We start from the raw sequence: 25,007 nt of genomic DNA on the forward strand, positions 1-25,007 counted from the left end.
TATTTTATTTTATTTTCACCGATCAATCAATCATTCGTTCATTCAATCAGCGAAATCGTCCGACTGGCTGCGAGGAACAGGTGAAGTAATAAGATGAAAATAAAAAGGGAGGGGGAAGGAACCACGGGAAAACAAGCAAGCAAGCATTCTGCATATGTACTGGACACTACGGAGTACATCCAGATGTTATTTTACAAACCCCCCAAAAGACCACTGACCACTGACCACTGATCAACTGATCGGTGAGAACGAAATACCCAATGATCTGCATAGCTTATGATGTGTGCTGATCTGACTTTCGGGAAGGGAGGAGGAACCTGGAAAGGGGCGGTGTTGGCAGATGATCGTTTGTCTCTGGAGAAAAAAAAAAAAAAAAAAAAAAAAAAACAAATATATTTATTTGCGTTTCAACCATAGGACGGGATTTTCAGGGAATAATCATGGGAGACATCTGAACAAAAATGAGCCAAGGACATGACGGGATTGGCTGGGGGATGACATGGAGGCTCTGCTACTGACGGTTTCAGGACTTTTGGAGCTTGGAGTTTATTTTTATTTCGTAGTGGCAAGTGCATCGCCGTCATCATGCAAGCTGGGAAGAACTCCGGAGTATCAAGAAGAGAATCAGTAGAAATGAATAAAGTACCAGGGCTATCAATAAATAAATAAACAAATAATAAATAAATAAAAATAGTCTGGGGAAAAGTAAGGAGGAAAAAACTTGTTTGATGCGGATAGCGGCGAGGGAGAATTGAATATCAAGATATCTGTCTGCAGAAGTCATGTGCCTTGCTTCCTAAATAATAATAAATACCAAAAATAAGTTAATGATTCCATCTGCTGTTTCCATTATTTCCTTCCTTACATCTCTCAAGCATAATTGAACTTAGCTTGTATCACAAGTGGGCCCAACGAAATATAAGCTCCTCTCTCAATATACCATATCATTCTACATTATTGGGATTCAGGGTGAGGATCTGATAAAAATACATATGCCGATCGAAAATCAAGCCAAACAAATCTACCATCTACCCCATGAAAAAGGTGAACATGGACTAACTAGCGACGTGCGTTTTTTGATTTGAAAACGCTCGTGTCTGGCGAATAGACTCGAGACTAGCGCTAGCGACCCTTAGAATCAGGAGAAACCAGGAGCTTGCATGACTGCGTAATATTGCACCACTCAACGGAGTAACTAACCGACGCAGGTTTCAAGGAGGAAGCGGGGGGGCCCTCTTTTATCCCCCTCCTGTTTCTGCAATTCTTACCACGTCGGAGAACAGAGCGGAGGAGAGGGCAGAAGATGGGATGGACTAGTGATAGAAAAGATACAATACATTGCGTAGGGGATCTTTTCCTCAAGGTTCACCGTTCCCAAAATCGCTTCTGCCCAATAATAAATAGACAGATAGACTGATATACTGATATGCAGATATAAATAAATACTATGTAAATACGACCTATTCGGGACCCAGTGGATGACCTCGAAAACCCACGTCCTGCCAACGTCCTCAGCTTCCTTTCATTTGATTTTTTTTTTGGATATTTGATGCCTTATATTCCCCATATTGCCTTACGTCTCGTACAGTCCGTCCTCCTGTCTCTTCCGGGTAAGTTGTACCAGCCTGAGCACTATGGTTTGTGACATCCGCAGTCTCCACGAACCATCCATTATCCGGCGTTTCCCAGGGCTGCCTGGCGCTGTACGGAGATACTGTAAGATAAAATCAGGAAAAGTAATGTAAGGTACGGAGTACGGTAAGCCAAGATAATATCGGTGCGTGACTCGCTGTAAGGGCCAGGGAAGCTGTCCGAAGCGTCCACCACTAGGCGGGATGCGGCGTAGTGGCTGTATCAACAGCCCAAAGGTTTTACAACGGTATGTAACCAGCCAGTCAGGGAGCGATCCTGGGTATCAATGTTTCAGGCTGCTGGACTCCCGTAACAACCAACACCTGTATGTACCAGCGCCCGTACGGTCCTGAGGCCTCAACCATCTCCGTCTCCCATCTCCATCCTCACCTCCTCTCCTCTCCTCTCTCCTCTCCTCTCTCAGCTTCGCTGGCGTTGACCTTGTCATCCGTCATCCTCACCCCCGTCCCCATCCCCATCCCCTTCCTCCTCTTCCTCCTCTTTCTCCCGTGTGTGCCCTGGAGGAATAGGCCCGTGGTTCTCTCTTCGTTCAGCTTGTTCTGTCTCCTTTTAATCTATATCTCCTTTCGTTCAGTTGATATATTTCCTGCCTGTCACTACTCTTTTGTTTCTTCATGGCTTGATTCTGTGTTTCTTCACCCTCTTCTTCACCATCCCATCTTACTTTCCTTTTCATTTTGAACCTCATTTGCATACTTCCCTGAGCTCCTTGGGATCCTCATCTCGCATCGCCTCGTTTAAACAACTATCCACTCCATCGTGTCCCGTTCTTGTTGCTGACGTTGTTTTCTTTCCATTCGTTTGACATTATCTGGACTCTTGGACCTAAGCATCGTATAATTTTACCGTTTTCAATCGTTTCTCTTTTTAAAAAACTGCTTTACAATCGTGATCTTGGTAGGCCTCCTTTCTTACAATCCTCCCAACTGCCTAGTGCTTTGGCTTTTCTATCTATTCCCGACTCTCGCCTTGGAATGCGTGAACACAATGGAAGGACTACCCTAGCTCGCACAATCACATCGGTACCCGTCCTGTCCTACCCCTACCTACATTCCCCTCCAATTCCTCCTCAATTGGTTTCCCCAACGCTTCCTAAACCTTCTCCTCGAATTCTCTGACTTCCTCTCAACTTGACTTTCGACATACTATTGGTGGATGCCTCAGCTGACCTATTAATTTCAAGGTTGCAGGTTTGTTCTAGTTGGCCTCTATCATCTTGTCCCCTAATCAGCAGAACGCGTTGTGGTGGATATCTACATCACCGAATTCCCTACCTATCGTGCCTCTTGATCCAAGAGTGTCTGGGTCAAATCGTCAGAAGTTTCTCCGTTCACCTTTCTCTTCCATAAAATATATCGCGTGATTCCAATCATGGCTGCATTGGTACAAACGATTCCCCAGCAGACCAACTCCATCACTCTGCTGCAGCCTCGCACCTCTTCTACTGGCACCTTTCCATCCCCCACAACTTCAACACTACAACAGCATTCACAAATGTCTCGAAACCAGCAGCCGTCTAGGGCATCACATAACAATGTGTTGGAAAATGGGAATGGGAATGGGAATGGGAATGGGAATGGGAATGGGATGGGTTATAGGACTTCACAGGCTGGACATCCTGTTGCGCCTTACGCCTTCACTAGCACTCCCAGTTTGACGAATACTGGCAGCTCTCACATGCGTCAGAATGGCTCCCATCACCTAAAAACGGAGGATAGAGCGGTATCTGCTCCTTCGACAGTACATACCCAAGCAAACCCTACATACCCGGGCCTGATTCCCTCTCGTGTGCATTTCCCTGCTGCTGGTTCGGTATCTAATACTTTCCCTACCATCCCGTCCTCTGTTATATCCCAAGTTTCGAAAGACGACTCTGCAATCCCAACAAGACAACGAACCAGTGAACCTCCTGTTCGCCCTTTGTCTTCAATTGGGCTTACATCTCCCGCTGCCTCTGCTAAATCTTCTCCAGATCGTTACCGTCGCGGTCAACGACGGGCTGAAACCCAGAATGGGCTTATGCAGGCTTCGTCGTCTGTAGCAAACGGACCCTTGCAGTCCAGTTTTGGCCCCAGTATAAAGCAAGGAGGCCCCCCATCTCACTTCAGAGGTGTCAGTGTAGATGATGGGTCCGTTAACAAGTCACAGTCATCAGAGCAAGCCAAGCGCTACAGACGTAGGAGCTTGGGCAGTCTAGACATGACCCCGGTAAACGTATCAGAACGAAAATCAGTCTCCGAAACACAAATTTCATTAGACACCAAAGATTTGACTCCCCAAAACGTCGATCAGCAGCCTCATTCTGCTCAGTCATACTCCCATTCCCACAAGGGTAGCGCTGAAAGTGTCTCATCCACCCGATCGTCACCTCCAGCTGTAAGCCTGCTTCTCCAGTATTTTTATTTCACTTGCCTTTGTGTTTATGACTAACATATATTATTTTGGGAGCAAAAGGGAAAACGAGCTCCTCCAGTTTCATCGCCCACTACACTGAAACTAGATCACAAACTCATTGAAAATTCGAAACGTGTCACAAATCCTTCTCCTTTGTCCCAACCGGTGGATATGAGCTCTGAATCTTCAGAAACAAAGCACCTCACTACTACGAACTCTGCAACTAAAACACCTTCTGTAATGCAAGAACAGTCCTCATCTCCTTTACAAGGTAAAACACAAAGTCCTGCTGCAAAGCGCCTGACAGAATTGTCAAAAAAAGGTTTCCATAAATCTGGAAAGTCAAGGCTACGAAGGGCACTGTCGTTTGGCAGTGTTGCGGAGCTTCGGGCCGCCAGTGCCCAGCAAGCTACACAAACTGGTCGACCTAGCCAAGAAGTGTCGCGAAAGCAACAACTCGACGAGGAATTGGGTGCGGAGCAAGCTGCAATTGCAGAGGAACAAGAAGCCAATGGACTTGGTGAGAGCATATATTCAGGGCAAGGTCATCTATTTTCGGGATCGATGGATAATCTGTCTATTTCTTCCACTGCCTCTTCGGCGTCGATTATGCTGAGGAAGATGGGCAAAGGCGTTAGAAACTCCACGCGGTCACTTGTCGGGCTCTTCAGACCTAAATCTACACCCAACAACACCATGGGGAATGCAACTGCACCTGCTGAACCTATGACGCCTCGGGTGTCCATAGTAAATGTGGAAGCGGAGCGCGACGACAATGTGGCACGGTCCAAGAATAGCACTTCGGTGCAGGTCAATGATAATAATAGTTATAATTACAATAATGAACCAGCAACATCGCCCTCAGCTCAGGGACGTACTTCTGTGGAAACTGGTAGCTCAGACACAGGAAGAGAACAAAGCTACGGTGCTGATAACGTTAACGCGGTCCGCAAGAGCATCATGGGAGGTGAAAGAGAGCGTGCTGAAGTTCTCGCTGCAGTGAGAAAGGGAATTCTGAAAAGTGAGCTTATCTCTTATCATTGATAAAAAGGTATTCATGAAGGGGCATGTCCGTCTTAACATTGTTATGTTTCACCTATAGGATCTGGCACCGGCTCCAACACCTCTTCTCCCACCCTTCGTCCGGTCGAGTTCAAAGGAGTTGACATGATTCCTGTTCCTCACATCCAGGACTCTCCCCACTCCAGCGCCCCAAGCACCCCCAATGGTGATCGTGATCACCCCCCGCGCTCCGGCCATCGACGGACGGATTCCATTACAATTGAAGGAGAAGATTACTTCCTCCCCTCTGGTCGATTCACTACATCCGACTCCTCAAGTGCACCCGTTACGCCACAAACCGCTGCGCGAAACATATCATTCAGTCCCCGCATCCAATTTCACGACACATGGCCTAGTGGAGAGTATGACCGTCGCGGAGATATTGCGACTTGCAATCGACTCACGCCGCTATTAGCACAGCAGATTAAAGAAGAGCTTAATACTTTCAAGATGGTTAGCCAATATTCCTCTAATCTATCCATTCGTGTGCACCTTAACTAACACCCAGTTATTTAACGCTATTCAGGAGATGGAAGTCCACGAATCCTCGAAGGTTTATACACACTTCTTCTAATGGGAAAAATTAAAAGAAAGGCAAAAAGATAAAAGGCTGCAACTGCATTCTAACCTGGTGGTGACGGGCGTTTTCTTTCCTTCTTGCACATTGCGTACTTGATTGAGTGTTTTGTCTGTTTCGCACAACATGCAACACGTAACTTGTCTTAGTGACCGTCCATCAATTCACCTCTTTCCCTCATTGCTTTATTCCCTTTTACAATGGAACGCATTTTCGAGCGTAACTCCAAATTTTTCACATCTCTTTCATTTTTTTTAATGATGGTCCTGGGTTCCTTTTTTTTCATTTAATTCATTTTTGTAAGTACGTCCGTCTCAGTACTCCTTGCTTTATGCTCTGCGTCTCTGTCCATCCAGCAAACAGATGTGAATTTTTCTTTTCTTTTTTTTTCCCCTTTCCCCTGCTAGTATTTTGTTTTGCCGTTTGCTAGCTATCATCCCCTTCATATTTCTTGATTTTACCTGTTTTTTTTCCTCCCTCAATCTACTCATGATTTTCCTTTTTTATCTCTCTTTCTCTTGCTTTTTATTATTTTTTTTTTTCAAGACCAAGTTAAATTCTTCTGTTTAATTATTTTCTTGTATTTCATTTCCCTGTATTTTCCTTATCCTTTTCTTTTTATATCTGTTTCATGAGCTTATTTGTGTGTATTACAGCTAACGGGGGAGAGAGAGAGGCCGGGGAAAATGTGTGTGTGTGTGTGTAGTTTTGTCTGTAGCAAGCCAGCGTGTTCTATTAAGACATGTTCCATTTGATCTTCCTTCCCCTCTCTTTTATCTAGTCGGCTTCGTGTGTTAATTTTCCATCATCAGCTTCTTTCTACAACGTGTGTTTGGCCAAGCTAGCAGCATTTCACTTCGTTCCTTTTACTTGTTTGCAGCTTATGCTGTTTCTGCTACTCGACTGCTCTCGAGTTCTAACTCTAATCAAGATATTTCCTTTCCTTTTTTTTCCCCGAGATTTTCTGCTTTTGTAACACTTTGGAGAGAGATCCGTAGACAATTAAGGCAGTAGGAACCGCGTGAATCACAGCTTCACAATAGTTAAATGACGTAAATAATTAATAGATATCCCAAGAGGGTGAAATGTGTGACAATGGATGACTTTTCAGTGCAACCGTCTGTTAATATAGTTCTAAGCAAGTCTCCGCCAATACGCTAGGTAACTATGATCCACCGTGGACGCTTGCAACCATATCCGGCCGCATGGAGAACGTCTCTCACAACCCTTCAGCAACGCAGAGTTCGGGGGACGGTTGGTTTCGCCAGACGTCGGAGTGTCCACGCCCCCTCAATCTCTCTCTCCATATAAATATATATACACTGCTACGATTCACAATCTGTGAATGGCTCAATAGACACCAAGCGGGGGACCCAACGCCGGATCGAACGAAAATAGGGCCTTGTGTCCATCGAGACCACTTCTACCGATGGGATGTCCGCAGGGTCGAAGCATACGTGGAATTCAATGCGCAGGGTCCTAAGAAGACGCAGACCTGGTTGGAATATGTGTGAAATTGTCATGTCATGAGAGTTCCCGTGGTGAGGAATTAGTTCCATATCCGCGTATACGTGGTTGGGAACCAATCGACTGAGTCTGCTATATACAGACTGATATTTCTGGCCATCGGTTATCATGGAAACATGAAGTCTACCCGGACCCATATGTGGCCTGGATATCTACAATCCACCTCAGTTCCCGATCCCGAGAGAGGCTGTCGCAAAACGGCCGTTGTCGTTAACGAGGACGGTTGCGAAAAGGCCCAACAATGAAAGACAAAAGAGTCCTATTCCATGTAAAGCTAGGGCTGGCATTTAAGCTCAAGCTTTGTGGCCGTGAATAATAACAGCGCGGCATTTGCCCGACATCATAAAGTTGGCCCACTCCAATGAGCTTGATGGATTTCTACTTTGTATTACACGGCTGATTCCAAACGACGGGAAGCTACCGGAACTTCTAGTAGCTTGCTGTGCGGGCTATCTGATCTCGATCATAACTGATTTCCGGTTCCCCGTGGCAGTTGTTGATTACGCATGGAGTGGCAAAGTGCACGATGAAATATAGTTCAAAACCCCAATTACAACTACCCTGTTGGAAACAAGTTTGGTTCAACCTTCCACAACATATGGGCGCGAGAAGCCCTGCAGAAAAACAACAAATTAGAAAAAGACACTCATAGAGGCATGGCTGCATCAACAGTCAGCCTAAATTAGTTTCAGAAATTCATCTCTACCCAGTCGAATGTGTGCAGCACCTTTTGCATTATTTCCCCCCCGCCTCCCCCCCCTCCACTCTTCCCCCAGCGTCTGTTGGCGAGTCAGGCTCCTAAAACATGGAGTCCCGTGGTGAGGAGAACTCGGAATTCATGCGCAAGGCTTCCGATACTGGTCCCTCCAACAAGAGCTTGCCTGAACGAGAATCCCAAGAAAGCAATCTAGAGGATGAAGATGCCCGCTTGGCCGCCCTGTCGTTCAGCTGCAGCGATCCGCTCTACGAAGCAAAGGCTCAGTTGTTGAACGAGGCTATCCTCGACATCGGTATGGGACGGTATCAATGGCAGCTGTTCATAGTCATTGGGTTCGGCTGGGCCAGCGATAACCTTTGGCCCATAGTTACTTCTCTCATCTTTACGCCCGTGAGAAACGAGTTCTCGCCCAGCCACCCGCCTTTGCTTACCCTTGCGCAGAATCTGGGGCTGCTGGCCGGGGCGGTCTTCTGGGGGTTTGGCTGCGATATATACGGTCGACGCTGGGCGTTCAATCTCACCATTGGCATCACCGCAGTGTTTGGGCTCGTGGCTGCGAGCTCGCCGAACTTCGCGGCCATCGCGGTCTTCGCAGCGCTATGGTCCTTCGGGGTCGGCGGGAATCTCCCGGTTGATTCTGCGATATTTCTCGAATTCTTGCCGTCATCTCACCAGTTCCTACTCACCGTTTTGTCTGTCGATTGGGCGCTTGCACAAGTCTTGGGTAATCTTGTCGCCTGGCCTCTCCTGGGGAACTTAACCTGCCAGGAAGACGATGAAAAATGCACCCGGTCTGAAAACGCAGGATGGAGATATTACTTGATAACTGTAGGTGGGCTTTCGATGGTTATGTTTTTCATCCGATTTGCTTGTTTTACCATCTTTGAATCGCCAAAGTATCTCATGGGTACGGGCAAAGACGAAGACGCCATCCGGGTGGTTCACGAGGTGGCGCGGCGAAATGGGAGAGAATCATCACTCACTCTCGAAGCGCTGACCAGTCTGGGACACGGCACCACACAGGGAGAGGGAGCTCGGGTCGCACTGCAACGAAAATTAGAGAAACTTGACTCCAGCCACCTTAAATCCCTCTTTGCGACTCCCAAGCTGGCCTGGTCAACTTCTCTAATCACCTTGATCTGGGCGTTAATCGGCCTCGGATTCCCCCTCTACAACGCGTTTCTACCCTATATCCAATCCACCCGCGGCGCCAATTTCGGCGACGGCTCCACCAACATCACGTACCGCAACTCACTAATCATCGCTGTCCTCGGCATCCCAGGGTGTTTCATTGGCGGCTCCCTCGTCGAAACCCGATCGCTGGGCAGGAGGGGAACCCTCGGCCTCTCAACCACGCTCACAGGAATATTCCTCCTTGCGTCCACCACCGCGACGACCTCCAACGCTCTCCTGGGTTGGAACTGCGCCTACAGCTTCATGAGCAATATCATGTACGCGGTTCTATACGCGTACACGCCGGAGATATTTCCGACCAAGGATCGCGGCACGGGCAATGCGCTGACGGCGGCAGCTAATAGGGTTTTCGGCGTTCTGGCGCCTGTTGTCGCAATGCTTACGGACCTGGACACTGCAGTTCCCGTTTATATGAGCGGTGCGCTGTTCATTATCGCGGGGGCTTTGGCGATAGTACTGCCGTTTGAATCTCGGGGGAGGGCTAGTTTGTAGGTGAAACAAAACTGCTGGTAGTACCGGTATCCGCTTGGCAATGCGATGCTCGTCGGGTTAATAAGCATGCTTTCTATATCTCGGGGCACTGAATGTGATATAATTTTCTTATGCATCTTCATGTCCATCCTATGCGTTTTAGATTCTGAACAAGCTTCTTCTTTTATTCAAGCTGGGCCGGGATCAAATGGGAAATTCGCAGCTCTGGCAAAGTCGAGGAAACATGTTTTTATACGATGTTCGCCACTTTTACTCTTACTCACTTTGGTGGCTCTTTTGGCGCTCAAGATTCCAGAGTTAGAAAGGCGCAGCTACCTTTGCTTGAGGTTTTTTATTTTTATTTTTTTTATTTTTCATTTTATATGTTTGTTCCATTATTTTAGAGATTAGAACTGAGCTGCCCTTTTCTCTTTCGGTCGAAAGATCGCCGATACTCTCGAGATATCGGAGGATTATAAGAGCTTCATGCTGTACTACCATCTATCCCCAGGACGCGAAGTGGAACTGGAGGATAATATTGCCGTTACGTCGATACTCCCATCCCATGGAATCGCATCTCGCATCGGAACTGGCTTTGAACATCGCCCTCCGCTATGGGGCAAACGGCCAAACATCCCGCGACTACTGGCTCCACGGACAACCCAAGCGGTCAAGGGTTCATTCAGCCGAGAAACGCCTCTGCAACGCTGGAGCAAACGATAAAACCGCAAAAGCGGACTAGGCCAGATTATGGTTGAATGGAGCTTCTGTGGAAGATAACCTGCACTGGAGATTGATCCGAATGGGTATAAATCAAGTGGTAGGACCATAGTGCTGAGGAGTATTATTACACCTTTGCTCCAACAATAGAGCTTCCTAGAGGAAATGGTATGCTGGGAGGCGACATGGGCATAGATGGACAGTTGTTCCGATCACTTCTGCTCAGGTTTAGCTTACATTTTTAGAACTATATATCTATATATATATATATATATATATATAGACTGGAATAACTCATGCCCTCAGAGAATCCAGAGCGAGTGCACCGGCAGAATCTCCAAGAATAATTGCATCTGGTTTTGAGGAGGCAGATTTAACTAGAAAGAAAGTTCCTCCTGGACCCCTACCGGCAATCCTCGACGTATACGATTTTTGAGTCTTTGGGGTGTGCTTAAAAACCGGACCAACGCGCCCTGGGGAAATGAAACCATTACAGAGAAACAGGATACGACTGTTGAGTCTTGTTCTTTGTATTCCCCCAAGTCCAGGAGAATCTCCGCAGCGCAGCATTAGACTATCCCGTGTCTTGTCTCTTCTCGATGTGCTTAATGCTAATGCTTGGACTAATATTACTTTGAAGAGCGGTTGCTGTTCGGAAAGTGGAGGGAGCCCACTAGATGAAAGGGAACCTCATCTAGCAGCGGCGACGATAGGGAAAAGATTAAGGGTGATAGATGATAGAAAACCTTATAGGAGACTTTGACGGTCTACATGAAGCAGATCTAGATCACGATGTGGTTTGGTGACAGAACGGACTTTTTTGAACCCTCGAGGATTAACTATCTCAACACATGTTTCAGACCGGAGCCGCCGTTATATGCCCTGCCTGATCTCGTCTTCAAAGAAATCAAGCGCAGTCTACCAGGGAAGTGTGATTCTATAGTGCATGGCAGCGAGGTGATCTCATGTTTAGCTTAGTAGTCTGGTCTCAGCTTCCCGATATCAAACCACCAGCTAAGTCCTACCGAGCATCATTTATATATATGCCACAACGGCCATCTCGCAAATGCCAACCACTCCAGAGTAGTCACAGTCCATAATCCCAGCTGATACAGTGTTTCCCGGATCAAGCCTTCCTCTCATCCACTTATATATGCCATATCAACAACGACCTCAAAAAAGTTTTCAATTTGACAAACCAGCCCATCAAAGGAGCCAGATATAATGGGCACCCATCCAGGGCTCCTGAGATGCTAACACCATTCAAATGACTGTCCACCAGAGAGCTCCGGCAACAAACTGAGCGGGGGACCTGCTATTACCATCATATCGGTTCCCACTTGTGTTGGACGAATTTAAACGAAAAAGAAAAACGGTGAGAACAGATGAAGCCACTTTTCCGCCGAAGCCAGTCATTCCAAAACAAATTATTTCTCCAAAATTCAACTTTTTGTATCAACGCCCGTGGGGTATATATACTAAACCGGCAATGTAAGCTCGTCAATACATATACCGAAAGTGATCAAAGCTAAGCAAACAAAAAAAAAAAAAAAAAAAGAAAAAAAAGAAACGGGAAGTTGTCGTTCTCCATCATTATCATTATCATCATTGGTATTTATTGATATTATTATTTGGATTCTCGCGAATCACGACCCCCCTTCGCCCGGATAATAAGATTCTCATTACTTATCCGCTGGAAAGCCGTCCAGGGGTGCCGCGGGAACATCTGCCGAACCCGTGCGGGACTGGCCGTCTGAGACTGCAGCTCGAAGTTGCTGGTAACTACGATTTCCCCATCAAATAGTGCCCTGAACCCACTCCCATTGGAGCGCCGCTTGGCGTTGGAAGATAAGAAGGGGGCGTCGTCCTCGTCCGACGACGGGCTATCCAGCCCGGTTATGGTGATGATGTTGGCCAAGAATGCGGCCAGGAGTGCCTCTGATTGCTTAAGGGCGTTTTGATAGCTGCGGGTTGCGTCGTGACCGGGTATGGGAAGGGGGGCTAACGCGACGGCTATTAGGAAAATGCCCAGGGAGAAGAGGAAGGCGAGGAGTAATTTTCTGCGGGATGGGTTAATTGTGATCTCTGAGGCAGGTCTGGAGTCTTGCGGGAGTTTGTGGGATCTTACTCTGTGAGAGGCCGGTGTCTTTGAAAGGCCCAACGAAGCGGGATGGCGAGAAGCAAAATGTGGGTCAGGGTATTTGTAATGGTTTGTACAAATGAGTGCAAGGTGGTTTTGACACAGGGCCCTATCTCCTTCGTTAACCTTGGTGAATGCTCTATGCGGGAGGTGAAGGAAATTACATCAACCCGTACCTGGATCTGGTTCTACTTGCCAGTAGAGTTGGAAAGGGGAGCATTCGCTGAATGAGATAACTTGTACTAGGACGAAAGTTATAGCTAATAAAGCCAGGGAAGCGCTCAATATATGGTTCGGCCATAGTAACCCTGGAGGGATTCGCGTGTACAAAGCGAGAATGATGGTTTTTTGGGTCCAGAGACTGCAAATACATATCATGATCACGTCAGTAGCGATCATGATGTTGCGGCTGGGAGGTGAGAGAGATACAAGGCCTTACTAGGTAGTACATACAACCCTACCTACTAGGGCCAACTTGCTTCCGATCTCTCGGTGATGGATGTCAGATATGGTAAATTGTTTCCCCATCCGATCGCGCGGGTCGATGACATTAGTCCCCCATAGAAAGATCAGGACGGTCATTGCTGTGACCGCACAGTAGCAAATAAGAGCGAATATTGTGAGATAGTCGCTGGCGCCGAAAGACCGTTTTCGGATCTTTTGAATGAGCAGCCGTATGAACATAACAGCTACCGTGAAAAGTCCGAAAACTCCAACAAGTATAAAATTTTGTTTCGCACTGAATGTCATCGCCATGGTCGTCTATGACGCGGCAGGTGCCGAAGGGTGAAGAAGAACTTGATATCCCAGGGCATGAGAGGAGTGCTCTGTACGTGGGTGACCAAGATCCATTCCAGGAGGAAACGAAAATATCAAGGGAAACCAGCGGATGGGTCAAAATATATTGCCATGATTTCCATTTCAGAGAGAATCGAAAAAAGATCTCATGGAGACTCTCCCTGTCTCAGAATCCAGCCACTCTTTCGTGCGATTTGGCCGATTGGAGATCGAAAATATAAAATTGGCTGTTATAGGGTTGTGCCTATTTCATATTCCTTGCGAGATTGCACGGTGTTTATTTATCCAGTTGCCTTAAGAAGCCCATGAAATACCCTGGCATTGGTTTGCAGAGTGTATGGTTTGAAGAGCCTTAAAGGCCGGGAACTCAGCCTATTGACTCTTTAATTGAACTTTGCGTCATACCCTCGTTCCCGTGAGTTTATAAGGAGATTAAAATGAAAAGTTCCTTTTCTTTGATCTTTTCGTCCGGTAGAACCTCAGTATTCTGGGTGTCCACTTTCCCCAGCATGGTGAAACAAATCAAAGGAAACAAGAAACGAAGCTATCTCTTGACCTAGCTCCACTATTCCCTAGCCCCGACGGGAAGCGATGTGGCTGACCAGGGGCTGGTGAGCCTGATGTAAAGAACGAAGCAAGTTTCCCAACACGCTTCAAAAGCTTCCTCAAAGGTGCACCGTTTCAGCATTTGGATGCTGGTTGTCGGAATACCCTGTGCAGAGGAGCTTCCATGATCTCCGTCCGATCTGCGAGTAAGCAGCCTCAGAGTCAGCATTCTCCACTTTTCTCCAGTAGCGCGGGTAGAAAGTGAAAAGACTCCCAAAGCTGCATACAATCTATCACCCCAGATCAAGGCATCGTGCTTGGAGACCAGCAGGTTGACCCATATGCCTGGAGCAAGCGTACGCGCCTCCGAGCTCTATTTGCCAGAGGGAGAGAACGACTTCAGGAGCAGGGGCCAGGATCTAGTTTCAAAAGCCGAACACATGATTTAGTGCATTCAATCCAAAGTGCCGATGGTCTAGTGATGGGAGCGATGCTGGATCTGGCAATATTGGACTAAGTCAGGGGGGGCACGGGTAAGGCATGCGAGTATTGCTCGGCTTGGTGCGTCTGAGACAGCAAATCCTCCAGGGAAATCATCCCAGCCTGTGAGAAATTAACGCCCATCATGTCCGAACCACTTGACGAAAGTCCATTTCGGACAAAAGCAGTTCTTCTTTTGGGTTAATTAATTAGCGGTTCAACAACCATAGGGTTTGCTGTATGGGAAAAGGACCACTACTGCCTTGCGGCTCGCTTTCCGTTCAGACGCTGGTCCATCCTGAGAATCCGCTTCCATGACACACGCCAGATTATGCTTAATCAACGGGTGATATGCCGCCAATCGCTCTGAGCCATTGACATGGTGTTGTTTCAGACTCTGTAGCTAACCTCTCCAACGAACTTTCTCAACCGGCTAGTGACGGTATTGCTCGCGCTCAAATGCAATCAACTCAGTCACGAGAGAGAGAGCATCAACGCTTTTCCTCTCCTGCTCGTGGACTTTTTCTCTCCTATTTTCGCGATTCGCGGAACACTCTTCGAAGCTAGGCGCAGGCCCGTGTTGTACAGGCTGCAGATGCATTTTAAAATGTGACCCAAATCTGTGTTGCTCATTTTCTACTTTCATAATTCCTGAGCAGAACAGGCCCACATGCGGGGTAAAGGAGCAGGATGCGATAAAGGAAATCGAGGTCAAACAGAGAGGTGGCAGAGTTGCATTCATGCTTACAAAGTTCCAGAACCGTGTTGCTCCTCAGGATGAAGGGGTGAGCGGTGAGCTCCCGATCTCTGCGATGCCATGATAGGCCAGCTGCAAGCCGTAAACCATGTCTATACAACGCACGGGATATATGTATACGTGTATGGTGACAGCGAACAATCTCGTATCCCGTATCATGTTCAGTAACGCCATGGCCATGATCAGCCGCTTGTCAATAATGCATCGTCATGTCGAAACTCTGCCTGGCCAATTTATTACATTTTTACTCCGTAGACTTCGCATCAACAGCTGGCTCACCGCGCGTACCCCGGCTGCTACAGTATTGCATGGTCAGATACCGTGGGGGCACCGCAATTCCTGCAGGGATATGTCTGCTCTTAAACCCTGTTCACGGCTCTCAGCTCTCAAGTGGTGAAGGGGGATTTCAGACTCATTCTTGCCATCATCTGCAAGCACCAACGCAGCCCTTGAAAGCCTGAGATAGCCAAGAGTTAATTAATTAATTAGTTAGGTAGGATGCAAATGCAATGCTCAGATATGTTTGTCCAGGCTGATGAGCACGAATACGAAAATGATCTTAATTCCAACCCATTTGCAATTTTATTTTCAAACCCAGATAAGCATAGAACAACGAGGATCTGCAGAGGAACGAACACCTTACAGAGGAGAAGCTGGACGATGCAACGAGAAATTAAACACCGTGAGGCCTTTTACTACATCGGGATGTCAAAGTCGTGAGTTAAATGAAGTAAAGCATCACCACAAATAACAATTGAGCAGATTGAACGCACAACAAAATACAATTAAAATCAAGAGAAATAACAAATCGGGACAATTAAATAAATAAAAAAAAAGATATGTTGACGAGAGTGGGATTCGAACCCACGCCCCTTTCGAGACCAGAACCTTAATCTGGCGCCTTGGACCGCTCGGCCATCTCGCCTTGTTCCATGGGAAGCGTGTAACTTGTTGCCACCTTTAGATATAACTCGCATCAGTATTTCCAGCCATCAACAAGGCTTAGAAAAATGTTGAGATCCTTGATATTTCTCAAACTTAGCTATCAAGCTAGGCAACATGCGCTGAAGGACTGGATTTATTCTCTGGGTTGAGAAGGGCTTTTGTCCCAGGGTGCCTTCCATGTTCTAGACCCTCGCGCTTCATGAACCCTCAAACTTCATTCAACCATGCGCAGCTCCGACGTGAACTCGGTATAAACTGTCGTTTGAAAATCATGAAGAACACTACCACTGATATCAGGGCATTCCGCGGCTATCCTATATTGCATGCGTCCAGTGCATCAAGTGCTCAAGGCAATCGAAGAAGCAACCCATTCAACTTCCCGGGCAAATGATGAATCAGGACTTCGATAGTAGCAGTAGTTTAATCGACCCGTCTGCCTCCCAAGTCCCCAAAATCCATTTAATATGCTCGCTTTCTGATATCTGCGTATGGGAGGCTCCTCTGAAATAAATAACACATGCCCCGTAACATTCTCGCTTATAAAGAAGACGTGCCCCTGCTGGCTCGTGTGCATATGAGGAGAAAAACTCCCGAAGTTACGATGCGCATGTTCGGCCGCAAGTCGATGCGGGCTCTCTTGTCATTGATGACGCACACATTTGTTCGTGAGGTTTAAGGTTGATGGCGTTAAGCTCAGGCCGTATACAGGCTTCTAGGACAATACATCAGAGGTCTACAGCACTTGCCTCCTACCACATCCAACCCTTCAATACTAGTATACATGCGAAAGGTTTCCATTCTCATCTCCACTCTGCTACACCGGCCACTGAAAGCTTTGCGAAATAAAATAAACCAAAATACTTTGAAGTTCGAGATGCAGCTACCAGACGTCGAAAGAATCACTCCCACTCTTACAAACATTGCAAGCAAAATTGACTTAACAACCCTCTCCGTCAACTTCCTTGATACCTTAGGCGACTACCTGAAGGAAAATGGCCGTGAATGCGCGACGGGTGCGGCTATAATCGTCACGTCAATTACAGTATCTCCTGTTCTGGGGCTGGTTGGTTTTACCCCCATCGGCCCTGCTGCTGGCACGTTTGCCACGATATGGCAATCTAGTCTTGGGTCGGTGGAGGCCGGGACTCTATTTGCAATGTGCCAGAGCATTGCGATGGGTGGTGTTGCGACGAATGTTGTTCCCGCCATTGGCGCTATGGGGGCCGGTGTGGTAGCGTTGCCCGCGGCGTCGCAAATGGTGGCGGGTATCCGGGGGTGGTTCGGGAATTGAGGGGATAGTCTCCTTGATAAGTGGGGTGTGGAATGGGGAGGACGTTAGCTGTGATGGGGTATTTCCCCAGGGATGGCAGGCGTGCTGAGGTCGACTAGAAGTGTTACACACGGGATGGGATTGGACGTTTTGCGGGGAGGGAATGGGCGCCGTCGAGGGAAGAGAGATATCCCACCTCGTTTAAAAATTTGCTTTTGGTTGTTCGTCATTGGTTAGAGTCGAGAAGGGATGCATGACTGTATCTGACTAATATCAAATCGAAATTTGTGATTTGTGCCTGGTGCAGGATATCTGAATCATGGCGTATTAGATTGGCTTCTATTTGGTATTCTCTCATTATGCCGCTGAGATCGAAAAGCGTTTAAGAACAGGGGAGTCCATTGCATCCCATGTCACGGGCAAGAGAAGCTAGCACAACTCTTTCCCCGCGTTATTTTCGCCGATAGGTTTCGGTGTTATAATATCAACTGGGTGCTCTTGTGAGTGAGCCCACTTTATTTCCTTGCCGGTTGCGCATCATTACCTTTTGAGGAACTCCGTCACGGAGCAGCCGTACTTGCGCGTTGTTCTTGCTTCTTTGGGTCTGGCGGGCCCTTGGCGAGCTCTCGAAGATTAAGAAGTCTCGGATAGGATCTATATATTAGTTCGACAAAGCTTGGAGTGTGACTTATATATTGGGCAGGCAATTCCGGAAGTATGTCAGAGTATTCTGTTTCCTCCCCCTCTCTGTAGATATTGCGAATCCTATATTTAAAGGCTATTATAGTTTGTAGCTGCATTGTTATTCTATCGCCTTTACCGGCTTCTTTGAGAAAATGAGACAAGATGTTTGAAGAGTAGTTGATCGCGGAGCAATAATGCTTAGGGAGTGAAGTCATGAAGCAATTCATAAATTTCCTCTCTCGCCAGTATGTGTGAAATACGACCAGACAGATATTTGGACTCTATCTGCGATTTGGATCTGCTCGGCTTCTTGAAAGCGAAGAGTTCATAGGATGCCGCGATCTGTCTCCGAAGCGAGTGCGGTATTTGCATATGAATTAATTTGTGGTTAAGTTAAAAAGTCGGTGCCGATGGCTGATATGGGGCCCACGGATATTCAATCTGCATTTGGTAAAGCAAAGTTAGTTCCATGCTGCGTTTATGCAGTGTTGATGTCGACGGGATGTGTTTGCCATTGACAATATCGCCTGCGACGGATATGTATCGCACACGCCGCTTAGAAATGGATCGTATAGCTGTAGCCACTCCCGCGGTGATGTGAAGGAATTTGAGCCTGCTACAGTGAGGCTCAAATGTTGCGACAATTGATCCGTTCTGAATCGGTACAGCGAGTGGTAACCCTTCCTCGAGTTTTATCGGCGGGAATTTTTGTAAAGAATCCAATTTCTATAGAGTGGGCCAATTTTCAAGCTATTCTGCGAAGTGAATGGCTCATATTATCGACTCATTTTCACGTTGGTTTGCATGGGTTTCTTATCAAACTTTGAAATTAAGTTCGGACCTATTCGTTCGGCTTCTACGTATTCCCTCGGTCCAAACAGGCGACTTGGATTCAATGAAAAGCATATGTGATTCCGTTCCGTTTGCTTTCGGAAATTTACTCCTTAAACGCCCCAAAGCCTTTTCGGGGAAGAGGTCGAGAACGCTGAATGGATTGAGAGGAGAAACACCACCTGAAAGATCACACTCGGTGCTGCATGGCTATTTGGCTTCGTGTGGGAGGTCCAAACCACGGGAAAGAGGAAAATGTAGCCCCCTTGTCCTCACGAGAGAAGAGTGCAGCTAATCAGAGTTGAAATCCGATGGAGAAACTAGTAGTTTGAAGAAACTACATTTATTTTTCCTCCAATGACAAGAGAGATATATGGTCGCTCTAGGCCATCGAAGGAGAGTCGTAAAAAATCATCAGGGACAAGGGTTGACCAGGTATGTATCCCAAATGCTTGGTTGAAGTGGCAATAAGTTTGTGTGAGAAGAAACGAAGGAAAGCTTCTAGAAGGTTTCGAAATAGAAGAGCCGCCCATTTCCCACCGGGGGGGGGAGGACAGCTGCTGAGAGCACCAAGCAAGGATACATGCCTCTCCAGCGCGCTTCTGACATGGTTCTGCTTTAATCCAGGTATGAAAAATATTTTGCATTGCCGCTAAGTAAGGCTGGATCTGACCCTTGACTTGTGAATGTGTATCATTGACGTGATATCTTTGGTGGATATACACCTTTATCAAGAATATTTTCCTCAGAATAGCTGGTTCCCTGTTCGAATTCTTGATCGGGTTGTCTCTCCCGACTGGGTGCGTATAAAGCAGCATCCGATCCACAAGGAGAGCCGTAGTTACCATCAAACAGCATGTGATGAACAACTGCTGCTCTTTTCATCGGCTTGCCTGGATTGCGATGCATATTCACGGAAGAAGCAGGGAGGAATCGCGTTTTGTCGTGTCAATCTATCGCAATTGAAATCGCGCAACAATTGAAACGGATAGCAAAATAGCGCTACATTAGAATTTCGCCCCTCTTCTCGGAATCGGGAGGGGGGGATTTCGGCGAGAGGTGGCATTCTGCAGTAGATACTTCGTCATTACCCCGAAGGATGGCGCCTTGGAAGAGCTTGAGAGAGTTGTGGCCCTGGAAAGGAGGAGAGGACGAGGGGCCTCCCCGGCATGTCGTTGTCGCTAGCCAATCAACCCTCTAATTCTAGACAAATCTGGCCCGATCCTTGTCATCTTCTGGGACAAAGTTGATCTCAACTAATCATGATGCTACTGTACCCCTTGGAGGGAAGGGCAGAGTTCCCGATGCCGTCCTGAGCAGTCTAAAATCCTCCGGGCCCGATAGAGCCCTCCGGGTTGAGCCTTAGAACAGGCTGACATGAATCCTCCGACGGTCCACCCACGGTCCACCCACGAGCCATACCCCGCAAGAAATGTGGTGACTGCATGCAATACGTACTAGAAGTATGTAGGTTGGTGGTATCGGGCAACTCTCTGGGGCGGAAACAGCCCAAGTTCGAGGTCACGTGGGTATCTCAATTTATATATTGCGCAGGTGTCGAAGTTGGAAGTCTGACACACGAGGTTCCAACAGACTCCATCCGTAATGAACTGAGATAATTGCCCTGGTAAAACTTCGTCCAGCGTTAGGGTTGTGAATCCTGGAACTTGCATATGGTCCATGGATAACCCTGCTGACATGCTGACTGCAGCAGTAGCGTGCACCTACCGAGCACGCCCACTAGCCGAAGTCTAGCCAAGTTGGGATCTTTCATTGGAACTTTTTGTCGGCGAAAAACAAGCATTGGTTAGCTTTGTTAGCAACTTGTCAAAAATTGCGCCCAAATCGACTCAGGGGCCAAGCAATATTCTCAAAGTTTGTGATCGTGGAGGACGGGGTTATAGGAAAGCTTGAATGAAGCGCAGCCAGAATACTCCGAAAGATATAGCGCTTTTCTCATGAACCTCTACTGCCAACTACTGAGTACCGAGCTGGCAACAAAGCGCATCGCAAAACAGGAGGGTGGGGAGCAAAAATGCACGCACCTGATACGCACCTGATGCTAGTACTTTGACCTCAATTGATGGTTGGCTCGTGCCATCGGCACAATGATCGACTGAATACTTGATAGTGCGGGGGGACAATATTTTTTCTAGCAGCACAACAGCCAAGATATACTCCGTTCACAGTACACCGTACGCTGTACGCTGCGTAGGTCATTGTTATTAACCGTGTCCAAGTTCCGTTCTGGTTCGAGACTAACTCCATATCTATTATTAGTGCCCACACCGTTCGGTAATTCAATTGACAAACGGCAGGGGGGAGACATACGGCGTAGAGTGATTGCGTTGTAGTCTCTTGGCAAGTCCGAAATGTCAGTGGAGGATGAAGGAAAGGGAATGGCAATTGGGACGAAAATAGCCCGCTCAAGCCACGGAGACATATATAAGGTTGCCATCCTGTATGCATTGTAACTGTTCTCCTACGCAATATTTCTCATAACTATAGTTTCGGATGCTTGACTAATCTTTGTTGCTTCGACCGTTCTGCGACGGACCGAAAACAAATAAATGATAAAAAGGCTGGCTCTGAACCGCTGAGCCTTGATCACTTAATTTTCGGTTTCCCGTGTCAAGACTCCGAGAACTAGACCAGATGTCCTGGGGGAAATGGCCACTGGCCAGTCCACGCTTCCAAAAAGACGATGCTACACTCTTCCCCTGCTCTCAGCACGGGCTAACTACTGCGTGAGAAGTTAGCAACTACAGCGTAGTTCAATCTGGGACCTGGACCGTCGATCGTGGAAGAATTGACCAATGAGCACTCCCACTACAACTCTCGCGGACAGTTAAGATAACTCACGGCATTGTGAAGCAGCCAAGACTGAGAGATGTAACGTGGAAAAGATTATGGCAGGTTTGTTTCCCCGCGAACTTGCGTGAAGCTTGGAGGTTTGAATGGCCAGGATGTGATTGGACCATCGCCGAAGAGCTCGACTACTCCCGTTAGTTTTCGACAGACCCTTTGGCTCGGTGTCCAAGCAAGCGTAAAAAAATTGTGACCTTCGACAGAAAAGGGTGCTGTTGGGTCATATCGCCTCATATTGAACATGGATAATTGATTTGGCCAAAAATATGTAAATAGGTGTTTCCCCCTTTGTCGTCGTGCAACTGCCGCTCTCTCTTTCGCCCTCCTTCGTTGCTTTCTCGTGATTCACCATAATATTTTGAGCGTCCGCCTCAACCCCTGTTATCCTTGTCCTTTTGGGACTTTGAATTATGGCTTACAGCGATGCCACAGAGAATCCGGACGTGGCCAGGAACCCCTCGAAGGATGTGTCGGTCTCTGGGAAGGTCGATTTAAAAGAGGTGGACCATTATCTTGACGGCAATGGACCAGAGCCGACTGAGCATGAGCTTGACACCCTCGCTCGCGTTCCCGACAAAATCCCGTGGATCTGCTTCACCATTGCGTTTGTTGAGTTGTGTGAGCGTTTCGCCTATTATGGAACGACAATCGTCTGTACGTAACTTTGGTCCGAAATGTTGGAAGTGAATAATTTTCCTTCTTGTTAGACTGACAAAAGATTCGCAGTGACCAATTTCGTCCAGCAACCACTGCCAGCCGGATCTACTACTGGAAACGACCCTAGACCCAATGGCCAGCCGGGAGGTGCGTGACTCCTTTGGGATGTTGCTTGAGACTTTTTGCTAACCCTCCGTAGCTCTCGGCCAGGGACAACGAGCTTCCCAAGGAATGGTACTTTGTGCGTAGCAGTCCTACTACCACTGATATTGCGTCCACAGACTGCTAATACTCTAGAAAAGTCAATAAAATGTGGTCCTATTTTGCGCCCCTCTTCGGTGGTATGTATCGCACCAAGCGCGACAGCAAGAGCTCCACAAAACTGATATCATCGACTTTCAGGCTACCTCGCTGATTCGAAATGGGGAAAAATGAGAACGATTCAATACTCTATTGCTCTTGCCATGTTTGGACATGTCATCCTTATTATTTCCGCTCTTCCTCCCGTGGTTAAGCATCCTAACGGAGCGATGGGATGTCTGGCAATTGGTCTTCTTATCTTCGGCGCTGGTGTTGGTGGATTTAAGTAAGAAATATATGCTCTATGTTAGGTGACTTCGATATGTGGAACTGACATTTTCCAGACCTAATATCTCCCCGCTTATGGTCGAGCAACTGAAGTACTCCAAGATGCGCGTCGTTGAACGGAAAGGCGTGAAGATTATTCTGGATCCCGCTCTCACTACGCAGCGTATTTTTATGTATTTCTATCTCTGCATTAACATCGGCTCTATCGTTGGCCAAGTCACCATGGTCTACGCCGAACGCTACGTTGGTTTCTGGCTTTCCTTCACTCTCCCTACTGTGATGTTCTGCATCTGCCCCCTCGTCCTTGCAGTGTTTCACAGGAAATACGTTCACTATCCACCGACCGAATCTGTCCTAGGAAACGCCGTCAAACTGATCAAGTTTGCTTGCAAAGGGAAAGTTTCCTGGAATCCCAGAAGAACGTAAGAAAGCGCTAATCCCTCTAACTGAAAAAGTCCACACCTAACTTGTACAATAGTACCCGTAACCTGGGGTCCCCAACTTTTTGGAACGACGTGAAGCCTTCCAACGTCGCGAACAAGCCCAAGTGGATGACTTTCGACGATGCTTGGGTAGATCAAGTTGCCAGAGGGACCAAAGCTTGTTTGGTGTTTGCCTATTATCCACTTTTCTGTAAGAGCAAATATGTACGCACTCTTCTCTTGCGCAGCACTGACAATAATTAGGGCTGGCATATAATCAAATCGACGGGAATCTTACTTCCCAGGCTGCAACATTGGAGCTTCATGGTGTCCCGAACGATCTCATCAACAACCTGAATCCTCTAGGGATTGTCATCATGATCCCAATATTAGATTTGCTAGTTTATCCGTTTTTGCGTTTCATTAAAATTCGCTTCTCCCCACTTCGACGAATGGCAGCCGGTTTCTTTGTTGCCACTTGTGCAATGATTTGGGCTGCTGTCGTCCAGCACTACATCTATACCAAAGGAGCTTGCGGGAAATACATGAACAAATGTGATACTCCTGCGCCAATAAACGTCTGGGTCCAGGCTGGTGCTGTAAGACCCCCTTCATTAAAAAAAAATCTTTCCAGCTCGTTTGCAAAAGTACTAACCCAATCGATAGTATGTTCTTGTGGGTCTTTCCGAGATTATGGCTTCAATTACTGGCCTTGAATATGCGTATACCAAAGCACCTGCCAACATGAGAGGATTGGTTTTCGGTCAGTTTTCTACTCCTCTAATATCATCGTTGTCGTTCTTGTTTTCAAGTATTATATAAATATATTGACATTCTCTCCCCGAATAGGTTTCTACCATTTCACCAGCGCCGTATCCGCAGCCCTTGGTCAAGCCTTTGTCTCCGTTTCTGAGGATCCTCTCCTTGTCTGGAACTACACTATTGTTGCTATTATCGCCTTCTGCGGTGGTCTCGTATTCTGGTTCACATTCAGGAACCTCGACAAGAAGGAAGAACAAATGAACTTGATCCGGGAGTCTGAATACCGCGGACGAGTAAAAGCGGCCGCCAATGAGAAGGTCCTCGATGACTAAATGAAAGCATAATCTGCCCCATTTCGCTTTCTTTGAATATTATTCCTGCGTTCGTACGCAATAAGTTTTCGTCTTTTGTGTTTTTAATTCTCATCCATGCCGCGTGAGGGGAGTTGGAGACAGAAATGTGTTCAAGCAGCTGGGCCATATCCGGTTCCTACTCAGTCTGCTGCTCTGCCTATATTCAAGTATATATATACCCGCCTACTAAATAATATTTATTGATCTTTCCAACGCTCATTTTTAACCCGTGAAGCAAATGTGGGCATGAGCCAAAAACCACCCCTGCATGAATCTCATTTTTAATAAATACCTTATATAATTCGTCTTAGGCGCTCTCTTTACTCCATGGAATATATTACTATTATTGTGCCGCATGCCGAATACCACGGCTTCATCCATATATCTATCTATCTATTGCTCTTAGTTGTGGAGTAGAAGAGTGGCACGGGCGTACTAGATGTTCGGCCCCTGAAAGTTTCTTCCCAGCTCTCCCCACACACAATTCAGCTCTGTCGCCTAGGCCAAACTGGTGAATCCATTCAATCGCAAAAACCGCTCCGCACACATGAGGATCACCAGGCTATCTCATGGATTGGTGGTGCCTTTGA

At 47.2% G+C, this 25,007-nt stretch overlaps 5 protein-coding genes and 1 non-coding gene across 6 annotated transcripts; 3 read left to right on the forward strand and 3 right to left on the reverse strand.

Annotated features, from left to right (window-relative positions):
* Window positions 1–1,460: 1,460 nt before the first annotated feature.
* Window positions 1,461–2,382, reverse strand: HCAG_02206 (predicted protein; the record flags this gene model as incomplete). The annotated part of the gene is made up of 4 exons (XM_001541985.1): window positions 1,461–1,499; window positions 1,578–1,701; window positions 2,023–2,207; window positions 2,350–2,382. 4 exons carry the CDS (start codon window positions 2,380–2,382, stop codon window positions 1,461–1,463), a joined length of 381 nt encoding a protein of 126 aa, XP_001542035.1.
* A 642-nt stretch (window positions 2,383–3,024) lies between these two features.
* Window positions 3,025–5,683, forward strand: HCAG_02207 (predicted protein; the record flags this gene model as incomplete). Its single annotated transcript, XM_001541986.1, has 4 exons — window positions 3,025–4,029; window positions 4,102–5,068; window positions 5,150–5,562; window positions 5,636–5,683. 4 exons carry the CDS (start codon window positions 3,025–3,027, stop codon window positions 5,681–5,683), a joined length of 2,433 nt encoding a protein of 810 aa, XP_001542036.1.
* Window positions 5,684–8,018: 2,335 nt separating this feature from the next.
* On the forward strand, window positions 8,019–9,617 carry HCAG_02208 (conserved hypothetical protein; the record flags this gene model as incomplete). Its single annotated transcript, XM_001541987.1, has 2 exons — window positions 8,019–8,655; window positions 8,764–9,617. 2 exons carry the CDS (start codon window positions 8,019–8,021, stop codon window positions 9,615–9,617), a joined length of 1,491 nt encoding a protein of 496 aa, XP_001542037.1.
* A 2,326-nt stretch (window positions 9,618–11,943) lies between these two features.
* HCAG_02209 (predicted protein) lies at window positions 11,944–13,212 on the reverse strand (the record flags this gene model as incomplete). Its single annotated transcript, XM_001541988.1, has 4 exons — window positions 11,944–12,376; window positions 12,445–12,595; window positions 12,633–12,817; window positions 12,896–13,212. The coding sequence occupies 4 exons, from the start codon at window positions 13,210–13,212 to the stop codon at window positions 11,944–11,946; spliced, it is 1,086 nt and encodes a 361-aa protein (XP_001542038.1).
* Window positions 13,213–15,880: 2,668 nt separating this feature from the next.
* On the reverse strand, window positions 15,881–15,962 carry HCAG_09417. The gene has a single exon. It is a non-coding gene; the product is annotated as a tRNA-Leu (tRNA).
* Window positions 15,963–22,045: 6,083 nt separating this feature from the next.
* Window positions 22,046–24,396, forward strand: HCAG_02210 (conserved hypothetical protein; the record flags this gene model as incomplete). Its single annotated transcript, XM_001541989.1, has 10 exons — window positions 22,046–22,289; window positions 22,362–22,439; window positions 22,492–22,533; window positions 22,595–22,633; window positions 22,695–22,878; window positions 22,937–23,302; window positions 23,359–23,513; window positions 23,567–23,901; window positions 23,969–24,065; window positions 24,152–24,396. The coding sequence occupies 10 exons, from the start codon at window positions 22,046–22,048 to the stop codon at window positions 24,394–24,396; spliced, it is 1,785 nt and encodes a 594-aa protein (XP_001542039.1).
* Window positions 24,397–25,007: the final 611 nt, after the last annotated feature.

Source organism: Histoplasma capsulatum, genomic scaffold, assembly GCF_000149585.1.
Source record: "Histoplasma capsulatum NAm1 scaffold_2 genomic scaffold, whole genome shotgun sequence".
NCBI lineage: Eukaryota > Fungi > Ascomycota > Eurotiomycetes > Onygenales > Ajellomycetaceae > Histoplasma > Histoplasma mississippiense.